The sequence below is a fragment of the Leptosomus discolor genome, chromosome 9, assembly GCF_034619465.1.
Source record: "Leptosomus discolor isolate bLepDis1 chromosome 9, bLepDis1.hap2, whole genome shotgun sequence".
NCBI lineage: Eukaryota > Metazoa > Chordata > Aves > Leptosomiformes > Leptosomidae > Leptosomus > Leptosomus discolor.
In genome coordinates, this window is record NC_141399.1 from 36,714,896 (window position 1) to 36,742,828 (window position 27,933).

General features: G+C 41.8%; 1 protein-coding gene across 2 annotated transcripts; it reads left to right on the forward strand.

The window, feature by feature from the left end:
• The first annotated feature begins 13,943 nt into the window (after nt 1–13,943).
• On the forward strand, nt 13,944–25,404 carry CHMP1B (charged multivesicular body protein 1B). 2 transcript variants are annotated; one of them, XM_086469731.1, is made up of 8 exons: nt 13,944–13,974; nt 17,118–17,215; nt 17,945–18,091; nt 18,795–18,863; nt 19,228–19,335; nt 20,340–20,383; nt 20,643–20,715; nt 23,778–25,404. In XM_086469731.1, exons 1-8 carry the CDS (start codon nt 13,959–13,961, stop codon nt 23,841–23,843), a joined length of 621 nt encoding a protein of 206 aa, XP_086325857.1. In that variant the 5' UTR covers nt 13,944–13,958; the 3' UTR covers nt 23,844–25,404. The 2 variants fall into 2 exon arrangements, with proteins under 2 accessions (XP_086325857.1, XP_086325858.1); XM_086469732.1 differs by lacking the exon at nt 23,778–25,404 and adding an exon at nt 21,753–22,445.
• Nucleotides 25,405–27,933: the final 2,529 nt, after the last annotated feature.

Genomic DNA, 27,933 nt, shown 5'->3' on the forward strand with positions numbered 1-27,933 from the left:
AGCTAAAAGTATTGCACATGATTATTTCTCAGAAGTGCCCAAAATAAAACGCAAAAATGTAAAGCAAGGACATAAAAATATCTTTTTGATTTGAAAAAATGTGCTACTCCAGATAAAAGCTTTTGTGTCCTACAGTCTCCATGAGCCTTTGGAGGTCCTTTTCTTGCGGTTCAATTTAACCACAGCTACACAGCTAAGCTGGTAGGGTCGTTCCTGGGTATTGTAATGATTTACTATCTGGGGTTTTTTATTTCTATGCAGGTTCTTTTAACTGCCTATCTCCCCTAGTCTTTTTCCAGAAGAAAAATCACTTCCCTGCCACATTAACTGAGCTTAATGTTCTCCTTAAATCTGTCCCAGGGTTCTCATTTGTTCAGTGGTTGACAGAGTATTTTCAAAGTCTAAATATTAAGCTATTTAAGAAAAGAAATTAAGCATTTTGAGGACAAAATAAACTTTCAGATCTTTTTCAGAACTAGAAGTCTATTTTCTTCAATCTGTTTTTCGAGTGAAACCCCACATTCTTATTTTAAATTGACTATCAACATCCCATTACAGAACATGACCATTATAGCCCAGTAGAAGGTTGTGGCAGAGATAAGCTGGAAATTAAGCTTATTGAGTAAATTCATGGTAACAAAGCAGAGGAAAAAAATTATATTAAAAAAAATATGCCAGTGATGTAGTCCTTTGGTTTTCACCATACTACTGACTTTCAAAAAGATCTAGCTTAGATTTACACCAATTCTTCTGAAAACTACACAATCTGGAAGCATGAAAAATCTTGATTGCGATTTTCACTGCAAGAACACACATACACACACGCTGCACATAAGCACAGCTTATTTTATTATACCCTAGATGTGACCCACAGGCAAGCTCCTGCATGGAATGAGCTCTGGGGAACAGCGAGCCGCTCTCGAGGGCCTGAGCAGCCTTCTCAAATGTTAGCAGACAGGCTGTTCCCCGGTAAGTCCATTTCCCATTCTATTTTACCTTATTTATACTTAAAAAGGGTGACCTCTTTTCATTTTCAAATCAAGTGCATTGCTCTGGTGGACCTCAGAGGTAGAGAATCAGGTAATTAATGCCAGTATTGGAGAGTTAAATGGTTTTATTGAACTGATTCTTTTATGCCCTCTGGCTGCCTGCTTTTCAGATCCCGGCAGGTTAGGTCTGAATAACAGTACATCCAGTTACAGAGGCTTTACATTCCTGTTTTCCACCATTGTTCTCCGAAGAGACAGAATAAATCCCTCTGCTACTTCATATAAATAATGCCCATATTGAAGCTTTCTTTCCATGAAACTCTGAAGGACAGGGTGACACTTCAGAGGAGAGCCAGAAGGAAAGAGAGGGAGAGGCTGGCACAGAAGGAAGTTGGGAAGGGACACCAGGCACCTCTGAATCAGTAACACAAGGTGCTGCTTTAGCATCTATCATAAGCATGTTCCCCATATTGTGTTATTCCCCGTCCTTGAACTGTCACTCGTATGAATTATTGAAATGATAGAAAATCACGGCATCAATAGCCCAAGTACTTATTTGCTGCCACCTCTAGCCCTGCGTTAAAGGTAACGTAAAAGCGCAAGCTAGGCAGTATAAGTACATAAATCCTGTTTCTCAGTGTTGATCCTTGGCTATACATCACTTCACACCAACAAACATTGTCCCGAGGTGGGGAGTGGATTTCTCAGGAAAAGCCAGAGACTGCAGAACCCACACAGGCTGCCACAAGGGCTGCCAGGCATATCCCAAAGGGAGAAGTGCTCAAGCAATGGTCAGCCTGGGTCTATTATGAGTGATTTTTGCAGGCTTGAAGGACTAAATTCTTATATGCACAAAATCTTGACATCTGTAGAGTCTCCTGGTTGTCATTTTGTAATTTGTTCTTCAGACACAAAAATACAGTTTGATTGCGTGTGAATTATGGATCAAAATGTGAAGGTATTTACAGCACGTCACATAAAAGAAAAGCTATTTGTTGTCACCAGGTCTGTCAACAGCACTCTGGTCTTCTAGAACTATTCCACAGCAATCCAGGGATTTAGGGGGTTATTTGTTTGCCCAGCACTGATGCTATGTACTCCAGGGTCTTCTGATTAAATTTATGCAGCTTGTTATTAAATTAATACCAGCTGTGACAAAAAATAAAACTCTGCTGCATGACCAGTCTGACTCATAAAGCACAGCAAGTTCTCCTGTTCCTGAATTTGGGGTTTTTTTTTAGCTCTGCATCCTTCCATTCTTTACTTCAGCACGCACAGAGAAGGCCAAGGCAGAAGGACAGAACAAGTCTATGCACCTCTCAGCCTACGCTTCTTTCTCCTCTTGAGCACCATCCAGAACAGCTCAGTGGTACAGGGCATACAGTCCTGACTCCTCCCGAAGCGACAGGGTCGCCCCTCCTCTCTCTTCAACCATGCATGCAAAAGGGAAGCCAGCTGGCTGCGGGCACTTTCCTTCTTCAGGTTGCTTTTGGTGTTCTTGGTGTCTCCCTCTGCAAAACGTCTACAATGTTTTAAGAGCATGAAATATGACTAAGAGGAGGTTTTGAAAATTATATAAATATAAAAATATAAGTGGTTTTTAAAATATAAAAATAACATAAAATGAGCATTTTCAAAACCATGAATTGTTGCACTCTCCATCGAAAGTTTCACAATTTCGAGTATTCCCTCTAAATGAGAAAAATTTTTGGTGAATTTTATGTAGAAATGAAACTCCTCATTTCATCCACATCCAGTGGCATCTTTTAAGTCAAAACACTGCAGAAGTATATCTGCGAAAGAAGAACCAGTACTTCAGTACTGAACACAGCAATGTTCATATTAAGTCACCATCCCTGACAACCTCATTGTCTCCTGTTGTTGTCTCATACCAATAGTGAATCATGGAAATGCTTATTTTGCGATTTATAATCACACAGTATGTGGTGTAAAAATTGCCGAGATTAGATTAACAAGCCTTTGTCCATCCACAGGTACACGGCCTCTAGAGTCAGAACATCCGTGTTTACCCAAGTATCGAAAGTTGGCAGACTTGTATTTTGCCATCACCTCTCCACACTGAATGAGGACTAATTGCTCTTTGTCGTTAACTCTTTGAACTTGACCCGCCGCAGTTGCCAACCATTTGCAACAGAAATCTGGTGCGTCACCAACGTTTTGGGCCATCAGTAATTCCCACTGTTTCAGAGTCCATCTGCTGTAATGAATATTGCTGCAAGGAGAAGAGCAGAGCAGATAGTGGGCAACGCGTGCACGTTCCTGTGCCAGTGTTCCTCCATCAGAAAAGACCGATCAGGCCAAGCTGCCTGGCTCAGCCCAACGGCTAATATCATTCAGCCTTCTGTAGCCAACTGCTTTTGCTTCAGAGATGTATAAATGCACTGGCTAGCGAATATCCCGCATTCCCTAATGTCTTTATCACTTTAATTTCTTTCTGCTATATGTAGACTTCAAATACAATGTGAGTCAAATACTTGTATTGCTTTTAATTGGCATCTGCTAAGAAAACTGCATTTTAATTACAACAGTGTTCTCCACAGCATTACTTTTAAAGTTCTTACTGAGAATACCTAGATTTACTTGTTTGAATGTTCTACCCCCTGAATTTCTTTTTAACATTTACTTTCTTTTGCACATCATGCATGACTGACATTAGGAATGACTAAGGGTACAGACCAATTATTGTGATTAAAATTGATCCTCACTGCAACACACTCCTGGCATCACAGTTCACAAACGAACGTACATGAGCTCATTTGGCTTGGTCTTGCAACCATTACATATGGTGAGAATTTCACTGAGCAGGGTAGAACTATCGCTATGTCGAAATTACAGTATTTGACCATCAGGAGAATAAAAAGCCAGCTGTGTTTATGTACTTTATGCCTAGTGGTAAAGTCGCATTTGGTTGTGAATGCATTTTAGAAATGAGCCATTTCATAGCAAGAGCCAATGTTTGGGAGGTTTATGCAACGTGGGACCTCAGGTATCATGAAAATAAGATGTACCTTTGTTTCCTCTTACAAAACATGAAGGGCAACACCTATTTCTGTAGGCTTAGCTGAAAGGCATCACACGAATGCTATTTGTAACACACCACATCGATGAACTCATTATAAACAACCAACCTGTGACAACTACTCCACTGGTCTATACCTGCATGTTGAAGCACTTAAGAAAGGGGGGGGGGGGGGGGGAAAGAGATAGAAAAGGGGCACAACAAAGTAAGAATAAGAGCAAGAGAGCTCTTACTTGATTGAGCTGAAACACCACAGGCAGAGAGGGAGAATTTTATGTAATGAATGTTTTAAACTTCGTTGCCTCATTCCTGTCCTAAAAGCCATCACCACCTGTAAGTCTATGCATTAAAATGGCAAACCCATATACCTCCATCGTGTTTGGAAATTGAATTCTACTGTAGTTCTTCAGCACTCTTATTTAATAACTCTGACTTTTTTTTTTTTTCATATTTTCAGTTCACTTCTTTTCTAGCTCATCCTCTTGTGCAGTTTAGTTTGTCAGTTATATTTCTCCAAAGTGCTGGGGAAGGAGCAACATATAATTCACAACTCAATAAAATTTAAGGAAAAATAAAAGTTCGCTGCATCAAAGATGAGATGGAGATTATGTAGGAGGGAAGGTGAGGGGATGAAGCAGGAGGTAGAGTCTAAATTGCTTCTTTTGGAAGAGGTTTGAGAATTGAGAGTTGGCAACTCAGACTATAAAATGGCTGAGGCTCTAAAATGGACATATCAAGAATTCAAATACAAAAAGCAGGAGGAAAGCATTCAGAAACAGTGGCTGTGCAGGGTGATTTCAGCCTAATGAGAAGTAAGCAGTCAGTACTGGAAACTATGATTTGTTCAAAGTAAGGTAAACCAATTTTTTTACAAGTTTATTGGCTGGAAAAAAACAACTGCATCTTCATCTGTCAAAAAAACAGGATACAGCAAACTCCTCCTCACTTTACAGAGGCAGAAGGTCTGTACTGATAGTTCAGAGATTAGTCAACAGCTTTATTCATTTCAAAGAGGAGGTCATTCAGATGTCAAATAACAGTGACTCAAATTTCAAAATTATCACTATTGCGTTTTCCTAGATGAGACAGGCTGGAGGGTCTTAGCACTGAGTTACCATAAGTGGTGTCTCATTCTGCCCCTAAAATACAGCTTCTGGTCAGCTGAAGAGTTCCTAAAATGGAGCTGAACTAGAAAAGCCCAAAGGCAACAGAGCTGCACAGCACAGGTGTTTTGTTTCAGTAGGTTACATACAAGGCACTTACGTTGTGGGGAAACTTGCCAAAGTAGGGCCACCTCCCCTCCATGCCCATGACGGCATTACAGCCTCCCAGAGAGCAGCAGGGAGAAAGCTCGCCAGGAGGGTCCCCCACTGCCTTCCACGGGCGGTGCTCTCGGGGTCTGGCCATCGTATTCCCAGTATCAAGGATGCTGCTAAGAGAAAGACGATGGAAGAGAAGCTGTGAGTCTTCTTGCAGCAGTCTGCAGCGCAAGCGGGCTGTGCCAGGGCAGTAAATTGAATCAAAGTGGTAACACAACTAAAAGAGTTTGCATTCACTGGATCTTTCAAGGAAGACTGGGCATTTAAGACACACTTGCTTTTTCCAGTCCCGTTCCAACCTTTTAACCTGGAAAAGCAGCACCACACTGCTATCCGGCTACAACAAAGAGTCCTTCCTGTCTTCTAAGCACTGGGCTTTCACTTGGATCTCCAATTAATTAATAAAAAAATAAAATTTTAAAAAAGTGAAAACATTAAATGGTTACGAAATTCAGAAGCAAATTCTCAACCCTGTAGCTTTTGTGCAAGCACTCCAACTGCAACGGCAGCAATGGAATTGCCTCTGGTCGACAGCAGTGCAAGGAGAAACAGAAGTTGCCCCATTTTTGCTGAGGGGAAATGTATCCATTGAAGTAGTCTGAAATGGGATGGGGTTCCCTCCGTGTGAGCCAGGGAGGAGGGGAGAGGAGATGGCAGCTGCCAGCAAGAACTGGCAGAAGGAGTCTCGCCGTCTTCATATGCCATGAAGGGTTGTGCTCCGCTCACGTCAATCCCCACACTCAGACCTTCAAAGCGTAGAATCAAACTGGTTCAAACTCTGCTTCTTCCATGGGCAATTTCCTGCTGGAATGAAGATCAGAACTATCCCCACACTCCTGGCAATGGCACTGGTCTGCACATCTGCAGATCCCCCCCAGCTGTAAGATGGGCATTTTAAGAAGTCTCAGTTGATATAATTTGTCCTGCAGTATGTATTCCCTTCTCCATGAAATAGTAAATTTCAAATGAAAGCATGCAGAGAATATGCAATTTATATACTTTAACGTACTGTCAGTATGTTATTATACTGAAAATATTTACAAATATATAAAATACTTAAGTGTCATTGCAATCTTGGCTAACATCTTGGTTTGTCTCTACATCTGCACCCACAGCAGACGAATTATTTAACTTAGGTTGCTGAAGACAAATGCTGGGTAATGTGTTTCTTCCAAATTTCTTTGTGGTTTTTTAGTCATGAAAAGTCAGTGATGTATGTCAGGAAAAAAAAACACAATAAAATGTACTTCCCTAGTAATATGCTTGTCTCTTAATCACTGCAACACTGATAGGATTGGATAATAAACAGGTCAATAATCCTTAAAATCTTCTCTGCAGTTTAATCTTCTTAAAAGCAACAGGACTCTGTAGAGAATAAGCCACACCATCTGCAGATAAGATCAAAAATAACAGGTGGATGAAGAGTGGAGGTCACCTAAAGCAGTTAAACGCTGTACTCTCGCATAACTATATTTAAACAACGCGGTGCTTGGGGTGGAATCCATCTCCCATTGAGTCAACAGAAACTCTAGTACTTCACTGACATATAGCCAACCGAGTAACTGCAAAGCAATAAAATCTACTTTTCTTCTGACACAACTGCAACCACAATGTTGCCATGGCAATGATTGAACTTCACTGGCAATATTTCATTTACAGTCTTCCAGCCTTTTAAAGGTTTTGGGGTTTTTTTTTTTAAAAAAAAAAAAAAAGCTACTTTCTCTAGACATTTACTATTTTAAAATTCAAAAGCAATAATTTGCAGTTTTTCATAGGTGTTATACCGGGTTAAGCTTATTCTTCAAACTGTTCAACTGACCAGCCCTCTGAACTGCGTGATGTTAAATTTCAGTTGAACACCCAGCTTTGGAAGAACATCTCTCTTGGTGGTGTCATGGTACTAACACGTTTTTCGACCTGAGAGGATTTCATAGTTTGATTATATCTTTCAACATTTCCCCGGCTGTGTAATTGGGGAAGCCAGCAGGAAGTCGAGGCGAAGAGACTGGTTTCTTGGGGGCAACCATAAAGTCCTCTCAATCCTGCCTTTGTTCTTCCTTCTAATGCGGGATGTTAGACGAAGGCTATGAACTAGTGTCCAAGTTATCTCTGATGCCATCAACAACGTATGAGGAAAGGAAGGAAAGCAGTTGCCAGGCATTGGTTTGTAACTGCTCAGCTTTGCAGGGGGTTTGTGTTCTCAAGAAGATGGGAAAGACAGAGAGGAGCCCATCACCAGAAGGATATTTTTTTCAGCAGTCAAAAGGGAAGAGGGATTTTAGTTGGAATTTGGCTCTGTTAGCTTCTGTCCTCAGCAGCACTGAAGAGGTTGTAGCCTAGTTGGCTCCCTCCTGTGTCAGCTGTGTGAATCTGATTTACACTTTTGCAAGTGTGATTGAGGTAAAACATTATCTGCTCCTATTTCTGAGCAGTTTTTGCTGCTTTGTTCTCTAACATTGTTGTGGATAATTAGGTCAGTTTTACTTCTCTTTGTCGTCACTGAAATGATTTTTTTTTCCAAAGTAGATGATCGCATCTAATGTTGCTGCTACCTCCAAATCATGTCCTAATTAATGAGTTCCAGTAATATTATAGAAAAAAATGTGGATATTCAATGATCTAGTGTCTGTTTCTGACCCTGGGACACCTTATCCATTTAAGTAACTATTATTTATGAGAATTATTGAGCAAGCTTCTAGGAAGCTGATTTCAGTAGGACTGTTCATGCAGGAGCAGTTCTGCTCACAGTTAGTTCTCTATTAAATATGCTAAATCCCTGCTACATCTCTCCACAGAATTGGTTTTAAAACCACAGACAATACTTCTTGCTTCCGTGAACTTGTGATATTGAGAATTATCTACCAACACGGATCAGATCCAGAAAATCATACACCATAATTGTGTCGCTTCCCATCTCCTGAAAAGGTACTTTCCACAGACCTCTCCCGTTGAGAACACAGAGCCGTGCAGCTGCTCATCACCGCATGTCTGTCACCGGTAGGTATTTCAAAGCTTTTACAGTCAGGATTCAGCAATCCTTATCATTATGAATTCAGACTCCTGAGACACAAGCTAGAATAATTACTGTTACCGGCTTTGCTGAAAAGTGTCTTCTGCCACACTTATTACAGTTCATTTGCTAGAAGTACTCCTATGTTATTACCGTATCCACAAGCTATTCATACATGAATTTCACCCAGTGGGGGTAAACGAGGAAGCTGCCAGTTCAGATACATCACTTTATTGGCAGGGGTTTGCCTGCGATGCTTCAGCAGAACAGAGTATTAAAAATGCAGCAGGCAGGCTGCCTTTCCTGGCGCGGCCGTGCCGTGACCAGCCTGCAGGGCCAGCACTCCTACGCTGCCCACCCAGAAGCTCCCACCTTCAGGTACGCGGAGAAGTTAGGGAAGTCCTCTAGACTCCCTGACCCAATCTCAAACTTGATGTTCTGGCCCCAACTCCAGGAATGACAGGTCTTCATTTATAAACAAATGTTTTTATATGGTGTTTTCAGATGTAACAAAATGAAGTGATTTATTCCTGCCATCTTCCCATAAAAAGCAACGGCTAAATAACGCTCACAGGCATATCAAAGAAACCTTGTTCTCTGTACCAAGAATCTAGAAGGCATACAGATTGATCCTACTAAATAAGTACAGACTTGAATTATCATAAAGCAGGATTAAATTTCCCATTCCAATATCTTTTCTGAACACTCTGTTTATGAAGAAAACAGACACCCGTGATGAGGACTGAAGAGAGAAATTCATTCTCATGAAGAAAAAATGTGATTTCATGTTTGAAAGCTTAGCTAGCTATTAAGTAATAAATCAGCAATTTTTCCTAAGCATTCTGGTATCTGAAGAAAGCCTCCTCTGATGGAAGGTAAGTAGGGAAGATCAACCTTCTTAGCATTGTCCAATTTTCTCTGCCTCTAACAGCTTCCAATTACCAGCCCTAAGACATTAAATGACTATACTCAGTTTGGAAGAAAAATCAGAATCTTAATCTCTATTTGTGTAACAAACAAACAGATGTCTTTGCATTAACAGGGACTATTTGTACGCTATAAAGAGTTTTATACATTCCATTTGAAAAATGCAGTCACTTCCCTATTCTGAGGGCTAATGGCACTCAAAGTGAATCAGTCAATAAACCAGCAAGAATGACCTCCAGGTTTTGGCAGGATTAATCTAGTTATGTTAGCTAGAAAGATCTGTTAAAGATAAAAAGCCCTAGTCTGATAGCTTATTTCATCTAAAGTAAACGGTGAATGAAACCTAAAACCTGCCATGGGAAACCAGGTCTTGGAGAAATACCTTGGCCTGAGTTTGACTGCGAGCTATACTCCTCCAAAATGCGGTGCATCTAACTCAGAGAACCGTTGTTCTCCGAGTAGCAAGCAAAGTCTGACCATTAAAAAGTTAGGGTTTGAACTTTGGGAGCAGTCGGTATGAATAACAATACTTCCAGCTTCTAGATGGAGTAGCTGTCAGTTTTGGGTAAGTCAAGTGTTCTCAGAAATTAAAGCTTACGACACTTCTCAGATGTGGGATGTCAAGGCTGTACCACTTTCAATCACCAGACAGGTGATTTTTTTTCCCATTTGCCGCTGCCAGGGGAGCCACGAGTCAAACCATAGCGATGGCAGCTGTGCTTCTGCGAACGAGACCGAGAGGATTATTAACTACCCCAGTGTTCTTCGGGGACAGTGACAGACATGGAGATTTACTTTATGGTTAGCTGAAAGTTAATAAACGATCGGCTCAAGAGGTCTTTTAGTATCATGAAAGATTAGAGCCCAACTCCTCAGCTGCTGTAAACGGCTGACATGCTGTTTGGAACGCCAGCAGGTGAGACTCGAACCCTATTTATCGAAAGAAATAAAAGGCAACGGAAAAAAAATCACATCTTAAACCATATAATTGTGTTCTGTACCTAACTAGGATGTATAACTTTTTATTAAAAGTATTCATTTTACTTCATCCCAGTAAAAATAATTATTTAATTAAAAGCTGGAGGCAATCAGAAATACATTCTCTTAAAGCAATTTGAAGGGTGAAAAAAGCCCTTCAGCTAACGACACACTTGTGAACTTTATTTTTGGACATTCTGTTCCTATAATTATGCTCTTTCTTGCAGTAAATTCAAAGGCAGAAGTTATTTTTTCACTCTTTTCTGGGTGTTGAACAGTTTATTACATATGACGAATGCTGCTGTCATTTTGTTCATTCTTTTTTGGGGAGGTGGCGTTTGGGTGGCGGGATTTGTCTTAGAAGAGGTCTGGGCATAAAGCTATGCTGTTGTTAACATACTGTACAATAAATAAGAGTCCTCCTTTGTTCTTTCAAAATTATCGGTTTAGACTCTCGATCTTTTAATAATTAGACAGCACAGCACAACTTCTGTCTGAAAGATACACCATCAGGAAAAAACCTGCATCTCAAGATATGAGAGTGACTCAGAAAAGTGACTCAAGAAAATAACTCAACTTGCTGGAGGAATTACCACGTATTAAAGCAGAGTGTCACGAGCTTGTAAAACATCTCCAGCATTTCAACAGTGAGCACAACTCGCGTTTGATCTTTGTGTTCCAAGTGACCCGAGCAGAAATGTTGCACACTGAGTGGGGTATCATCTACTTCGGTATACTGAAATACGTGCAATAAACTGCAGAATTTGGGGAACTTTTTGATAAATACGATAAAAAAACAGTTTGGTATCAACTTTAGGCTTTATATAGGTCATCCTTGGTGCTCTGAAGAAGATTAAGGTCTCTATTCTTCAGAACATTAACCTTGTTCCTGTGAACATTTGCGCTAACTGCAAGTCAGTGAAAGTTCTCCCACTAACTCCAGTGGGTGTTAAAGCAGTATCTTTTTTCAGGTTATTTCTCTTTTTCTCAATGTATTAAAATTCTGCAACTTAGTCGAGTTCTATTCTGTCCCACTTCAAAGGGAAGAGCAGGGGTCGCACTACCCCGGAACAGCTGCAGCTGCAGGTAGGACACACTGTGGGGAATTTGGGAGGGACACGAAATTTATAGAAATATCATGTGGAGTTTACAGTTCACTCAATTAGCTCCGTGGAATAACGCTCTGCTTCCTTTGAAAAGTGATTCCGTTGGAAGACAAGGAAGAGTAGCAACAGAAAAATCTGATGTTACAAGTTTTCAGTGTTTCCTCAGCGCATCAGAATTTTATGTTATTTGCTTGTCCTGTTTAAAATTTATTATCACTAAAAAAGCATTACAGGATATTAATATTGTATTTCATTATATTTGAAATGAAACACCATAACCTCAGAGGGGATAACTTAAAAATAGAACAGAACTTTTTAATGAAAGTGTAAATTATAGGTCAGGCCAATACAAAACCTTAGTCTATGCTGTCCTTCCCCTACATACATCAAGATTTCATGTATGTGCGCACACGTATAGACATAACTATATAGGAACCTGACGTGCTGTACAGTAACCTGGCTCTAGCCAAAAGTGCACTAACATAAACTACGGCACTGTGCAGAGACTGAACATGTGTTTCTCCTCAAACTTCTGAATTAGTCCCATTGCTCCTTTGGTTTGTGTGAAGGTTTGGTGAGCCACGGATGTATATGTAAAAACATACTGGTATATGTGCTCCCCTGCCTTATTACTATGGTTACACATCTTGTTTAACTTATATTTTTATAATAACAACATAAATACATTTTATATCAATCCCTCTTGATATAAATAAAAATACTCTGAGCTATTCTGAAACTTGGCATACAGCATTTCCATATCAGAATCTGGAAATATCAAATCAGCATTTTTTAGCTTTTTTCAGGAAGAAAAAGAGAAGGCCTATCTAATCAACTTTTTCATCTTTTCCGGACCAAATCAATATAATCCTGTATCTGCTATTTTCAAATCTTGAGTTTAAATTCTTACTAATAAGATCCTCACTCCCCAGTTCTTCTTATTATCATTATTACACTCTTAAACTTACACACAAGGAGCTGGTTTATCAGCACCCCCAGGATGACACAAGGAGCCCATCATTAACCCTGTATGTAAGGGTCTACAGGACCGGGGCTCTAAATTGCATCTTCTCAGAATAGGGATCCCGTTTTATTTCAGTTTAGGCCATATTTAGCAGGGATGTTATTTAAACCGGGGATGAACTGGTTAGGTTCCACATTAACATAAGGAAAAACTTTCACTGTGAGGGTGACAGAGCACTGGAACAGGCTGCCTGGGGAGGTTATGGAGTCTCCTTCTCTGGAGACATTCAAAACCCACCTGGATGCATTCCTGTGTGACCTACTCTAGGTGGTCCTGCTCTGGCAGGGGGGTTGAACTAGATGATCTTTTGAGTTCCCTTCTAGCCCCTACCATTCTGTGATTCTGTCAACAAGGAGGCAGCAAACTGGGTTCAGGCTGGTACGTTCTTGGTAGAAAGGTGAGAGCTGATTGTGAAGAACCACAGACAGTGAATGACTGGCCAAAAAAAAAATCACGGATTAAATTCAGTGCAGACATATGTACAGCGATGCACATGGAGAAAAGAAATCTAATTTCACAAATAAAGCAAAGGCTCTGGGCTGCCTGTAACTATTCAAGGCCATTTGTTGATAGCAGCTCTCCATTTTGTTCTCCATTAATTCACAGCAGCTCCTGATGGTCTGTGCAGTTTCATCACAACCCAGACGCACACGGAAGCGGTTCACAGTTACACAACGCATTTCTTGACCTCAGATCTAGAACTTTTGGTATCAGTATCTCTCTTCAAAAAGTTGCTAACATCCTTCGCGTTTTTTCCTTAATGACTGCGGATGTCTCTGTTGCAGTAACTCACCAAAGTCCCTATAGTTGCTATAGATACCCATTAAATGGCCCTGAAATACTACAAAGCAAAATGTACTGCTTTTAATGTCTTTATAAATTGACAGATATGAGCTAAAACCGCTGCCATAGAAAATAATTTCTACCTGCCAGTGCTTCCAGGTTGTGGGTGCATAGCAGCCAAAGCCAAGGCAACCCCCTCACACCACCCTCCTACCGCTTCCCCACCCTTTCTCTTCCAACCCTACCGCATTTGTGCCTTGCGGCTGTGCTTTTCACTGCGGGCAGAGCAGCTCCTTCCCCGCTGCTCAGCCTCTCGCTACCGCCGGGCCTGCCGCCGAGGAGGGGGCCTGCCGCCGAGGGGGGACCTTCCCCCCGCCCCTCAGGCGGCCGAGCCCGGCTCCCAGCGGCCTGCCCGCCCAGGCCAGAGGCTGCACAGCCCGGCCCTTCCCCGGACGTTCGCGGTGGCGGCGGGGGAGCTGACAGAGCCGGCCGAGAGCGGCCTGAGCCTCGCAGCCGAGCCACCGGCCTCGCAGCCTCAGGACGGCGAAGCGCCAGACCGTGAAGAACTACCGCCTGCGCGCGCACCCTCGCGCGCTCCCGGCCCGTGACCGGCCCGCGCACGCGCGCCCCCGCCCCGCCCCGCCCCGCCGCGGCTGCGCGTAGCCGGGCGGGGTAGCCGGAAGCAGGAGCCGCCACAACGCCGAGTGAGGGGAGCAGCGCCGGCCCCGCCACCCCCTGCGCCCCGCCGGGCCGGCCGGAGCGCCGCCGAGCCGCCCGCCGCCATGTCCAACATGGAGAGTATCCTCGGTACCGCGTCCGCCTCCGGTCAGCGCACCGGGGCTGGCGGCGCTTCCTTGCGGAGGCCCGGAGGCTGGTGGCCCTCACGGGGTGGGATCGGCAGCCTGGGCTGGGGGCGAGACTGCGGCGCCGGGATCGGCCTGGGATCGGTGCGGGCCGGGCTGAGCCGAGAGCCGGCGCTTCTGGGGCCGGTGCCCGCTATGGAGTGGGTGGGGGTGGCGTGCGAGGCCTCTCCGACCGAGGCAGGAGCCCCTGAGACGCGAGAGGGTGCGGTGGGAAGGAGGAAGGGAGTGCCTTCCCTCGTCGGGGCGGTGGGTGGGGTCAGGGGCCTCGCTGCAGAGGGCTGTCTCCAGGGGGAGGAGGGTTGGAGTGACGGGAATGACGCTGACGGGAGCTGTGCCTCCTGAATTTGGGGATTGCCCTCCCTGCGTGAATGGAGAAGGGAAGGGGAAGTTCAGTTTCTCTTTTCGAGGCAAGATCAGCTAACCTTAGGGGGGGGGGAGGGTGAGGAGGGGGAAGGTGGTGTCTCCTCTCCCAGGGCTGTGGTGCACATGGGGACAGCCCTGTCCTTGAGGCAGAAAAAGCAATATGCAGTGTGGAGTAATGCAAACCGTGCACCAGGGACATCTGGCATACCATACATCCCGTGCTGTGTATAGACTGGAGTGATGTCACCAAGGCTAACTCGTCGCCTGTCCCCCCAAACAGTGACCGCTGGCAGCTGAACAAACTCGGCTGTGTTTCCTGGTGTTGAACAGAAGTTACACATGAGGGAAAACGCCTGTGGGCAAATTTAGACATTCTTGCTGTATAAAACTGTCTTAACGCACAGGAGCAAAAAGCCATAAAGATTTTAGAGGTCTCGGTGTGGTTGAGTTGTGCTGGCAGTGCTCAGCAGTGCCGGTCGCTGTGGTAGGGGCTGACAGGAGTGCTGGAGCAGGTGACTGTGAGTCACAGTTAGTGCTGGAAGTTCAGTTTCACTTGGGTTATAGCACACCGAGAAAGACGGTTTGAGGGAGGAGCGAGTACATGCTCATCATGGGATGGAAGATCTGTGGAGGTGGCAGGGTGAGCTATTCTAGTGTCAAAGGTAAATGCCCCAAGTGAGTAATGGAGGAAGTTATTTCAAAATAAACTGCTCTGAAATGCTGTTTCAGCGCAATCGGTGTAAATAGGTGATGTCATGTTTTACCTGTTGTTCTGGTCTCTGACCTGAAGTATGCTTTAATGGACAACGTGAAGGTGTTTTTCTGTTTGGTAAATTACCTAATCTGTGGCTCAGTGCAATACAGTTACTGCTGCTGAAAGGGACGGTGATGTAAGTTTTAAAGAAATACAAATTCAAGCAGCAATTTTAGTGTTACCGGTAGCTGCCTTAATAGATGTCCTAGATGTATAGGCACGGCTGTTACCTGTTGTAGCCTGCTTGTGGTGTGGATAGGATAGGATAACAAAAACACCAGTAGACTTCCTAATGTCTTCGGGTTGCTGTCAGAGGTCAAAGGTCATGGCTGGACTTTAAAGGAAAAAAACAGTTCTGGAATAATTTATATACTTGAAATATTAAAGAAACCTCAAGTTCCTCATACTGTTTGGCTTTATGTGCTTCCACTTAACTGTTAAGCATCTTAGTACTTGCTGCATCTTCCTCTTGGGATATTAAAAGGTGGCATGAAAGAAGCCTGTTAAGCTTTGTGCTTCGATTTTGATTGAGAAAGACTGATTGTATCAGAAATAGTGTGGCCAGCAGGAGCAGGGAAGTGATCGTGCGCCTGTACTCGGCACTGGTGCAACCACACCTCAAATACCGTGTGCAGTTTTGGGCCTCCCTCTGCAAGAAGGACACTGAGGTGCTGGAGTGTGTCCAGAGAAGGGCAACGAAGCTGGTGAAGGGTCTGGAGAACAGGTCTTGTGAGGAGCGGCTGAGGGAACTGGGGTTGTTTAGTGTGGAGAAGTGGAGGCTGAGGGGAGACCTTATCGCTCTCTACAGCTACCTGAAAGGAGGTTGTAGGGAGGTGGGTGTTAGTCTCTTCTCCCAAGTAACAAGTGATAGGACGAGAGGAAATGGCCTCAAGTTGCACTAGGGGAGGTTTAGATTGGACATTAGGAAAAATTTCTTTACTGTAAGAATGGTCAAACACTGGAACAGGCTGCCCAGGGAAGTGGTGGAGTCACCATCCCTGGAGGTGTTCAAAAAACACATAGATGTGGCACTTCGGGACGTGGTTTAGTGGGCATGGTGGTGTTGGATTGACAGTTGGACTTGATGATCTCAGAGGTCTATTCCAACCTGATGATTCTATGATTCTGTATTATTTGGAAGCTTTCATCCACAATATATTAAGAGTATGGGTTTTTAATTGTTATTTTTACAGCACATACTTTTTTCTCAGTAACAGTCTAATGCAGTCATTGTAAGCCAGTATGAACGCTTGTTGTACTGTCATCTTAGAGATTTCAGCTTGAGCAGGACTTGAACTTTTTAAAAAGAAAAGTTTATCTTGCTGCCTGAAGTATTCATTCCCCAGAAGTCAGATGACAGACCTGCCAGGGACCCCAGAGTTGCTCACATGACCCAGGGCTGGGAAGCTGTTCTGTAAAGGAGCTGCATGAGCAATTAAACCCGAGGTCATGCTGTGGCTTGAAGGGGCAGCCCTGCCTCCTGCTTTGTACCTGGACAGGGCAGTGTGGATTTTTTTTTTTTTTTTTTTTTTTTTTTTTCAGATGGGGAGGTTCCAGACAGGCCAGTAAACTGTGCTGTCTCTAAGAGTCGAGGACACTGGGTGTGTGAGTGAAAGTAGCTGATCGCCTTTCAGTTCCCCTTGGGGGAGGTTCAGTTTGTTGTATTTATCAGTCTGATGTAGGTTTGATGTTAACTAGACCCAGTTTGGGATCTGAACTTATTTTTTATGGCCTTACATTTTAGAACCCAGATGAAAAGTGGCATTAGAATTGTAAAGCAGCTTGGTAGGTCTCCTTACTGTGTGAATTTCAGGGGCTTACTTAAGTATCACTTTCCGAGTTTTAATATCACTAATGGGGAAACACACTATAGGCTAGGTTTGGTGGCACTTCAAACAGGAGAGCAAAGTGCTATGATGAAAGGGTTGATCCCATTCTTGAACCCTTAACTTGCGCTGCAGAACACCTCTTTAATTTGAAGTTTGCTGCAAAGGAACTCAACAGGAACTCAAAAAAATGCGACAAAGAAGAAAAGGCTGAGAAAGCTAAAATTAAGAAGGTAAGCAGTGAATCTGAAACAAGCTCTTTAGATCTGTTGTTTACATATTATAGCAGGAAAATACCTGGTGTTTTTACCATTTTCCTGATATGCCTGCTAATATCGTGATAGATGTTTGTGTTTTAAATTATATGACTATAAATCTTCCCCTACTTATTAATAAATGTGAGGATACAGTCTTGTGCATCCTCTTGTACAGCTTGTGGCATTTACTTCCTGAGAAGATCGTCTTGTATGTATTTTGTTAGAGACAGTTGTTCTCAAAGTTAAAAATATTTATTGTTAATGTTTATCATCTTGTATTAAAAGGGCTTATGAGGAGGAACCTCAAAATAGTTTTTGAGTCCTTGAAGTAGTAAAGAGAGAGACTAAATTTATTTGACTGTGGTTATGTCTGTGAGATACATCCATACCAACAACATACCCAAAAGTGTTGATACTGAAAACGTTTTTAGGAATGAGAAAGTTATGTTTCTGTCGCTCTGTAAAACCTTCTACTTGAAGTGTGTGCTAGGTGCTTTCCTTGGAAAGAAGTTAGGGGTTCACATCTTGAAAAAATTTGAGAACTATTTGGGGAGGAGAGAGGGTTCTTTTTTTCTCTTTTAGTAGGAAAGATACTGTGATGAATTGATGGTTATTCCAGAAATGAAACAGGCAGTTCAGAAGTCATGTTTACAAGAGCAGGGAAGCTTAAAATGCTTTTTCTTTTTGCCTTTTTCTTTTCAACAGGCAATTCAGAAGGGTAACATGGAAGTCGCGCGAATACACGCGGAAAATGCAATCCGCCAGAAGAACCAAGCCATCAATTTCTTGCGCATGAGTGCCAGGGTAGATGCTGTAGCAGCAAGAGTTCAGACTGCAGTGACAATGGGCAAGGTAAGTCTGTTCTCACAAAACTGTTGCAAGGATGTGCACTAAGAAGTGACTTAATTCTGTCTATAATAAGCTGAAAAGTTTCAGTTTTAGTTTCAGATGTAGCCGGTAGTAAATCAGGTACTGGAAATCCCCCTGGCAGCTGCCCTTTAGGAATGGATTGCTATCCACTATCTTTTGTAGCTAGTAACTTCTGTTAGCTGTTATTACTCATGCTCCTGAGGATACAGTGTGTTTTACTGGTTACACTGAAGATTGTTTTGCAAAGATACTGCTCGCCTTCCAAATGTATGAAGTCATGACGTAGGACTTGTGATGACAGAGACCTGTTTTAGCTCAGGTGGTTTTTTAAGGTACACTACAGAGAGTTTATTTTTAAGGTACAGCCAGAGAGTTTATTCTGCCATGTGGTCTGTATATCAAATATACCCCTTAACATTTGGGAGGTTTCGAGTCCCACAGAAGTTAATGCCATTATACACCTCAGGTTTTAGTGAATTTCAGCTCAGAATGCCTGTTTCAAGTGGTTGAGATAATTTGTAGAGTTTGAAATGGTAGGAGCTGTAAAAAAAAGTGATGTTCTAGACAGCAATAGCATGTGCCCTGCTATTTGATACTGTAGAAACTCTGTGGATAGAGATAAGAGAGCTTCATAAGAAACTGCTTTTTTTCTTTCTTTGTAATAATTCCCTTTACCTCATTTCAGGTAACGAAGTCGATGGCAGGGGTAGTTAAGTCTATGGATGCCACACTGAAGAGCATGAACTTGGAAAAGGTAACTAGACTTACTTTCCCTGGAGCTGCCCATCAAAAGCAGAAGGGGCAATGGACACAAGTTTTAAAAAGGGAAATTCCAATCAAGAGAAAAGGTTTGTGAGGTTGGCAGATCCTGGAACAGGTTGCCCGATGTGGTGAAGCCCTCGTAAATGGAGGTGTGCTCGGAACTTGACTGGGCAGGGCCCTGACCGACCTGCTTGAGCTGCAGTGTTAGGTCAACTTCAAAGTTGACACTGGGAGGGGGACAAGCTTCTGATCCCCAGAAGCTACTTGCCCTTGTAGTGTGGTTCTAGTTTTGCCAGTTGAGATATATTTCTGTTCTGTTATCTGCAGATCATTGATTTGATTCATTTTTTTAATAGATATCTGCACTAATGGACAAATTTGAGCATCAGTTTGAAACACTAGATGTTCAGACACAACAGATGGAGGACACAATGAGCAACACTACTACCCTAACAACACCACAAGTAAGAATTGTAATTTTTTTTTTTTTTTTTTTTTTTAAAAGGTGGTCTTAAATTACGTATGTAAACTATATGGAAATGTCTGATTCTCTTCTTTTTGCCAACTTTGAGACATAGCAGCAACCGGAGCCTTTTCATTTTTGCTTTGTGCTTCTTTGTGATGAAGAGACTATTTCAAGTTACAGTCACAAGTACAGAGGATCACATATATGTATTTTACTCTATTTCACTCTTACAGCAGGCTTTAGTTTATATTATATCTTGAAAACTTGAACCCTCCTACTGAATAAGCAGCATTTTGATGAGTTCTTAATGAAATTCTGAACCAGAAGACACTGCAGCATTAATTATCAAAGTAGAATATGCTGTGAGAAAATCAGTAGTTCTAAATTAGTCACCACCAAATTATATTTGTTACCTACTTTCAATTTATGGACATGTGTTTACTAAAATAAATCTTTAAACAATGCTTGACATAGTTAAGAATTCCTAGCACCTGTCTCCTTGTGCTATTTCCCAAGGAGCTAGACATGCTATTCTAATAGCAGTATTGTCAGAGAGAAAAATTTACTGGAGATAGTGCTTTGTAAATAAAATAAACAAACCTAAACCCAAATCCAATAAACCAAATCTATTGGAGATGGGCTTTTTTCCATGTTGTGCAAAGCAGTGTAGCTAATAATCAGCACTCGAAATATTCAAGTGTACGTTTAGCAAGATAAGCTTATCTTACTTTTTTTTTTTTTTTACAGATAAGTTTAATTCTTTACAAGCATTATTTCAGAAGCTAGAGTTCAATTAATGGGGTTTTTACAGGCTGAGCACCTCTACTCATTATTTTTGAGTTTGTACAGGGCCCTCTGGTGGTTAAGCACAAAAATGTTCCATAAAAGGCTTTTGCCTTCAAATTAGTTTTGTTAAAATAATTTCTGTTCTCTCAAGATTTAACAGAAGAGGTTGTCATAAACTACACTATACAACAATCGATTTTGTTTTCTTTACTCTAGAACCAAGTGGATATGCTTCTACAGGAAATGGCAGATGAAGCAGGGTAGGTAAAATTTTAAGTAACTGTTTCTTGAATAAATCATGGTTCCACAACCCTTCCTGGTTAACTTGAAGGTCAGATACCCTTGTTTTCTATTTGTCTGTCTCTTGGAAGCAGAGAAGAGTTACCATTTTCCTTTCAGCTCTGGGCATTTGGGCGTTGCTGGTAGCCTCGTGCTCAGTGTTCCTCTGCTTGTCAGTTACTGTGCTTCTTCCTTTGGCCATGTACGCCTGACTCGTTTGGTTTTGTTTTCTCCTACTAGTCTTGATCTGAACATGGAACTACCTCAAGGACAGACAGGTTCTGTTGGTACAAGCGTTGCCTCAGCAGAACAGGTAAATGTTAGATTCAGCTGAAATCGATGTTTTCTAGAGAAATGTGGTATGAGAATTAATGCTTCGCTCAGCCAAAACAGGCTTGCTAAACTGTAATTAAATCTGAGCTGTCCAAAAGAAACAGCGTGCAATCAAAATAATTTTAACAGAACATTTGTCTGCTTAGTAAATCCAGAAAGTTTAAATGTTTCGGGTGTATTTTTGCACGGTTATTTCACAGAGTTCCAAACAGTTGAACCCCTACCTCCTCCAAATGTAATAAATCCAGCCACCTCCTATCGCATACACGAGGCCTTTGGGGTTTTTTTCCCTTTAATGTGTGAAAGGTCGTACGGGACTAATGCAAAGGATTCCACATCTGCTCTGGGTGGATAGCTTAGACTTCCTTGTGCGTGGGCAGGTCCTGATGTCAAAGTTGCGCAGATATTTGGCGAGTTGCTTTTCCCATTCTAGGGGAATATATTTGAGGGACTGGAAAGAGAACAGTTGGTTTCTGTCATCTCGTCTTTGTGGAGAAAGCTTTGGGGAACCTCATCTTAACTGACCAGTCTTTGGGAAGCCCCAAGTATTCCACATTTTTTGAAAAGTTCAGTTTCACCTTGTGCCAGGTCCCCTAAACCAGTTAGACCTACTGCTGTCGCACTGTAGCAGCTCAGGTGGATACCAGCCTTCGTCAGTCAAGGCTGCAGCCACATAAGGATGCAGTTCTGGAAGAGCTGATTCGCACTTGCAAAGATGATACGTTAAAAAAAAAAAAAAAAAAGGCAGAAACAAACCCAAAAAACCCCCCTACCTCTACTTGCTGTGTTCTGAAACTCCTTCCTAGGTGTCCACTGCTGGAGATAAGATGGCTGTGTGCACCTCTGCTCGCACCTGGTACAGCTGTTCGTGAGGTCTTAAGCAAACGTTGTTAAGCCTTCTACATGAGATAATTTCATATGATCTGGACATGAGACTGCTTGACCATTGCAGAACTTTGCAAAAATTAATTTTCATATTACTGATAGCTGGTTTCTTTGTGTTTTACAATTCTGCAGGATGAGCTGTCACAGAGACTGGCCCGCCTACGTGATCAAGTTTAAGCTGCAGTTCTTTGTACATTCTTTCAAAATACCCTTTCTCTAACTAACCCTTCACTACACTAGAAAACTGTCTACAGTATGGCTTAGGTGTTTGATCTTTGTAATATAGGGTACTTCACTCCTAGCTTGCTACTCTTTCTAAAATACATTAAGTAACCCAAAAATATCAGCTCTCTAATGTCCGTTTCTGTACATTTTGAAGTTGATATATTTTTTGCAAGCTTTTTTCACAAAAACAAGTTGCTATTCTAAGTCAGCTAGTAATGTTGGTACATTCTAGCTAAAAGAAAACCAGAGTGTCGTTGATATATATTTTAAATTATGAAGTGATTTTTTTTAAATTATGAGAACTGTTTGTGGTTGGAGAACTGATGTATTCGGTTCAGCTGATTGTTGTAGATAACTTTCCTACACAGCCAAACTCCTGGAGCATGCAGAAGTGGACACCATGGACTTCATGGAAAATAGGCTTGTTAATACAAATAAGTGGACTTCAGTCTTGAGCTTTTTAGTCTTTTAAAGCTAGGGTAATTGTGCTGAAATTAGTGGTTTAGTTCAAAAATGAGTTACCAAAAGCTGTTTTCATATAATTGGGATCTTGTACAGTGTCATCACTTCAGTACAGGGGGAATAAAATCTATTTTTCAACTCTTTGTCAGTTCTGTTGAATGTTGCAGCTTGCTTGTTGTTTAATGTCAAGTGCTGTAGCTTCCCTGGTGTGCTTTCTTCTCCGTATCCTGGGGTGCAGCCAGTTATGCTGCTCACCCCTCTGTTCTGCCAACACGCATCTAGTTCCTGCTAACGGGGAGCTCGTGCTCTCCGGTTTTGTGGGCTCAAGCTGAGAAGCCTTGTATGAAGTAACTGGAGCCTGCTGTTCTCCATTTATTTTTCTGTCTTTGCTTTTAATCTAGTCATTTACTTATATGTAAGGACAAGTCTTGTGATCGTATTTCACATTTCAGTGTTCTTCCATAGATGAAGTGCTCTTCCTCGCATTCAGATCTCCACAGTCCTTTCATGAGTCGAGGTCCCAGCCCCATCTTCCCTAAGTGGGGCACTCCCTTGGATCAGCTTTTCCTCCTCTGCACCTCGCAGCAGATGAGAAGTGGATGAGTAGTGTAGGCAGCTCAGTCAGAGAGGGTCATGTTGGATTAAAACCAGCTGCTTTATTTTTTAAGGTATAATGTTCCTCTCTGCAGATCAAAGAACATGATCTGTAATATTGCAGTTGTACGGAGAAGCTGATTTGAGTGATCACTTTCTGCTTCTGCACAGTAAGAACGTCTACTGGCTGCTTTCAGTAGCTTCGAACTCTTGCAGCAGTTGTGGAGGGAAGAAATGGTTGTAGAAATTTGTAGCTGAGATTAGTTGTGATGTGCTGTGGTAAACGGTGGTGTTAAAATTACCTTTCTGACGTTCTGGGCTCATTTTTTTTGTTTTAGCTTTGTCAGGGTGAGGGATGGTGTGAAGACTTGGAATTAGTTCTTAATTTGCTGGTGTTCAGGGTCACATGCGTTTTCCAGTGTTGGGGAAATATTTAAGAAAAAAAAATACTTTGCTTTTTTAGTGAAGCAGGATTTTTTCAGTGAAAACATGCAAAAATGATGAAACATTTCAGAGCGGTTTCAAACAAATCACTTTGAAGGTTTGTTACATACTGAAGTATTCAAGGCTACTGTAAAAATAAGATAAGAAAAATAAGATAGACAAAACAAGCTAAAATGTTGTGTAATTGTCTCTGTCACGCTGGCAGCCGAAACTAAAACAATTTGTTTAGAATGCGGTCTTTCAACTTGTTTACATTTATTTTCAATGCAGCTTTCTTTAAACACCCTGAATGTTCCTCCTGTAAGTAGGAGAAATTGGAAGGTGTTTAAAAACCATGTACTCACAGCTGTGGCCTTGGTACAATCCTTTCAAATTATTAATAAAACATCTTAGGAAAGGGACTATCTACTATGTTTCTTTTTTTTTCCCCAGCTTCTCCTGAACGATATAACAAAAAACGGTGTATCTATGCAACGAGGTTACCCGCAACTGAGGTAACTGCCTGTGTGCGTGCCTTTGCCTTGCTGAACTTGCTTCAATTTTACTTACTTCATTTTTTTGATATTCAGTCAGTTCTATCATGAAAGAATTGGAAACTTACTGTTGTGCAATAAATCCACATCTGAGTTTACTTTGTGGTTGCTCGCTGATGGACCTGTACCGTAAAGTCCTGAGGGTTTCAGTGTTTGGTATTAGACAACTTCAGCTACCTTGTCTGGGTTATTTTCACGTTAAAGATTATGCTGAGTTTAGACTGTTTCTGGCCATTCTTAAACTGTTTGAGGGGGCAGACAGCAATCCTGAGATTTATATTTGATTTTCTGGGTATGCTGCCTTGCAGTGAGCCTTGGGGCTTTGGGGGAATTTAAAAATAAAGGGAGATGAGGCTGATGAGATTGCTGCAAGGTAAATGTTAACTAAGCTTATCTTACTGGCTCTACACAGCCTACTTCGTAGATTTGATGTTGCTTGCTTGCTAATTCCAGTACCAGAACAGATTTCCAGGATCATTTATTTCAAGGGATTAACAAGTAAACATAAAGGCTTGATGGACATCATTCATGTTACCTCTGCGGGACTATGGTGCAAAGAGGTAGGCAGGCTTAGCCGACTTGGGGAAGAAATACGTGTTTGAAACAGTGAATTTTTGCCCTGCTGCCTTCACTCCGAGAATTGCTGCATGTTTCAACCGGGCCAGGATTTTGTATCGGTTACTTCTGCATATACATCTCCTGCCCTCTCCTGGGGAAAACGAGTTCTTTTCAGACACGCTTGTGTACGAGAGCTGGCATTCAGGAAGTTTTAACAGTTACATTTTGAATGTATATATTTTTCTCAAGTCTTTTGGAAATGCTTAATACTGAAAGTTACTCGTAGAGCAATATTTGAGTGTCATGCCCTTCCTCCATTCAGGCTGTCCTCCAAACGTTTGCCCTTTTCTGAGCAGCTCTGGCTCCTCACTTACAATGCTGGTGTTTCTTGTAAGTTGACTGTATGTGTTTGTAGAAGTTCATTTCATGTTAAATAAATTGTGCTTTTATGTAACCTTATTACCAGATAATATTTCAGTATTTATGCTTATGAGCAGGCACATCTGAAGCAAAACATTGCTTGAAATGTTGCAAGATGGTTTTGTTCAACATTTTTTTTTCCTTGGTTACTAAAACTGCTAGTGTATGGTGGCACTAGTCTTCATTTGAATTCCCAAACTGAATTCAAATGAATGAGTTCAATTCTGACAGCCATGAAGAGCTTCAGATGAAAGGAGAGGGAAGGGAAGAAAAGGAAAGGAAGAACAAGAACTTTAACTTTCTTGACTCCAATGGGATAAAATAATCGAGTTGCCTTTGTGGAGATCCTCAGAGCCAAAAAAATAGTGAAGTTTTGTTAAATATAATCAGCAACTGTATACAGAAATAAATTCTGAAGCTGGCGGCATGTATAGAGAAGAGCAAAGAATAATTTTTGTAGCTCTGGTAGAGTTCATTTTGAAAACTGCTGTACTTGTACGGGACAGTTTGTAACTGCAAGTGGTAAATAAACTTGTACAGACAACTGATTTCAGATGTGTTCTGCAGCTGTTTGCTGACGGGGCTCAGTACAAGGGTAAACCAGCAGATGTCATGATGTTGTCACTAGTTTCCTGTGAGAAGACAATCAGAAATTTAAATATTTATGGAGACAAAATAAGGAAGTAAAGTGGGTTCTATTGAGAAAGATTTGGGACAACAGTTTAGGGAGTAATTAAGTAGAACATGAAATATCTCTTTAATATTTTATGATTTTTTAAAAAAATGTTCAGTCTGGTGGGACATGTGTCCCTCGTGCTTAAACATCTCAGAGGGTTTTCTGTCCCTACCGTATATCACGGGGTCATATGGAAAGCTGGCAGGAGATGGTGTGGTTTTGAATTTGTGCTCCCCTGAGCTAAAAACCTTCCACGTTCATTTTCCCCTTCCCTTGTGGCTCGGGAACCAGCAGAGGGAGCCTCCGGCTTTGTTTTTGCCTTGGTCCTACAGAAACCGTCAGTACTTGGGATTAAGAGGACTTCCACAGGGTCCTCACTAGCTGGTGTAAGGAGCTGGCTCTCCTGTGGAACCTTTGTTTCCGGGCAGTATCAGAGCTCGGCAGGACGTGCCTGTGTCGGGGCTTTGATCCTTGCCTAAAAGCTGCTCTGTTGCACAAAACACGACCTGGAAACACGTTGCACAAGGCTATCAGCCAATTGGCATCAACACCGTTTCATTTAGCCATCTTTGCTCAATGCACATCAAAATGTTTCTTTGCGTCTTGAGGCACTAATTTGGGACTTTGAGATCTACTGTTAGGAGCATGATGGTAGCTTTGTGCTTAAAACTTGGTTTAAATTGTTTAATTTTTAGTTAAGTCCTCTTGGGTTTAACTGCTGTCGTTTTGGTTTTGTCCTGTGATAATTCTTCTATTTTTTGCAGAAGGAAACACACGCTGTGTGCTGATGGAAAATGTATTTCAATAGAAAATTTCATTTTCTCATTGGAAGCGTTGCCCACGTTGAGATTTGATCTGAGGAAGCATTTACTTGCTTTCAGGCTCCTCTCTGCCCGTACGGTGCGTTGCATTTTTTGGTGTTGGCCTTGTTCTGTTGCAGAGGGCTGGTTTGGGCTAACGGCAGCATACTGCTCGATGCTGTCTCTTTTGTCAAACGGTGTTTTTTCAATGAAATCCCAGGAAGGGTCAGTGGCCCTACTTGTGTCGGGAGCAGCTCTCTTCATTAGCATTCAAATAAAGGAAAAGACCGACACATGAACAATCTGTAACTAATTTGAAGTCCCAACTGAGTCTTCTTAACTTGGAAGACCATGCAGTAAGCGAGTCTTACAGGCTGTCACTTGGCCTTTACTACTCTTTATTAAGAAACTCATGCTGAATCAGCAACGATACACAGTTCAAGATAGAATATCAACGGGCTGTAGGCTTCCAGCTCTTTCCAGCTCTTTGGAAAGCTTTCCAACGTCTTCCTGCCAGTTGCTGTGAGAAGCAGCCAGAACCAGACCATCTCGCAGCAGACAGGCTGCTTTCAAACTCTCATCTAGACAAGTGTGGTTTGGGAGGATAAAAGTACTTAAGCACCATATATTTCTAATCTAAGAGATTGTTTACTGTTTTGATGACCTGTGCCTATTGCTTAGGATATTCTAGACTTGTTAACTCTGAGTGAAACAATCTTTTTGCAAGTCTAAAGCAATAAATGTTAAGTGCTAACTGATATGTGTATCTGACAAGATAATAATTAGCTTAATTTAATTTCCCCACTATCTGATTCATAATTCTTCATTACAATCAATTTCTGTCAAAATGAGCTGTCAGAGTAGTAAAACATTTTAAAACTTCCTTTAAAGGCACTCGATATTTTTGTATCTTATTTTTAAAGAATTCCTTCTTTCTTCAAAGATTGGTTTAACACAATCCTGGAGTCTTTATCCAAAATATTTCACTTTGTTCTTATCACAGTCAGGACTTTGTATCTCTTGCTGCAGAATGGGTTAATACTGGAACCATCAAGCTCTATTTTTGTTGCTGGTGACTTTTCAGTTCCAAGTACCAATACGAAGCCCCGGCATTTGACTTGAAACTCATAGGAGAAGCAGGCAGTCCTGTTCAGTGTTGCAAATTAGTTCCAGTCTCCAAGAGACTGCTGAAGCTAATTGATATGACCTGGAAGTGGATAAAGTCTGTAAAAGTAAGATCAACTTTTCCTCTAGTAATCTGCCAAACAGAACCTTTTTTTTTTTTTTTTTTTAGTCCCACATAGGCTACATACCCCATTTGTTCTTTTGTGATGGGCATCATTTCTGCATTGAAGTGATAATGATTTTCCAGATTTCTGCTGATTTGTATAGCAGGTGCCCTGATTTATTAATGCCAGAAGGGAGACATTCAACAGCAACAACAAAACCAGGATTCCCAGCAGCAAGCATGTATCAAAGTCATTCCTTACCCAGTTATGTTGCTGCAGCTTGGTCTCTCTATACAACACATGTACTTCTAACAACCTCTTCTGCAGAAATAGTTCTATTTGTAAAGGTAGCAGAAGTATCAATGTAAGTGG

Coding starts and splice junctions, on each gene's coding strand:
- CHMP1B (XM_086469731.1), top strand. Junction 17,216..17,944: donor AGAAAGCTAAAATTAAGAAG/GTAAGCAGTGAA, acceptor TCTTTTCAACAG/GCAATTCAGAAGGGTAACAT. Junction 18,092..18,794: donor CTGCAGTGACAATGGGCAAG/GTAAGTCTGTTC, acceptor ACCTCATTTCAG/GTAACGAAGTCGATGGCAGG.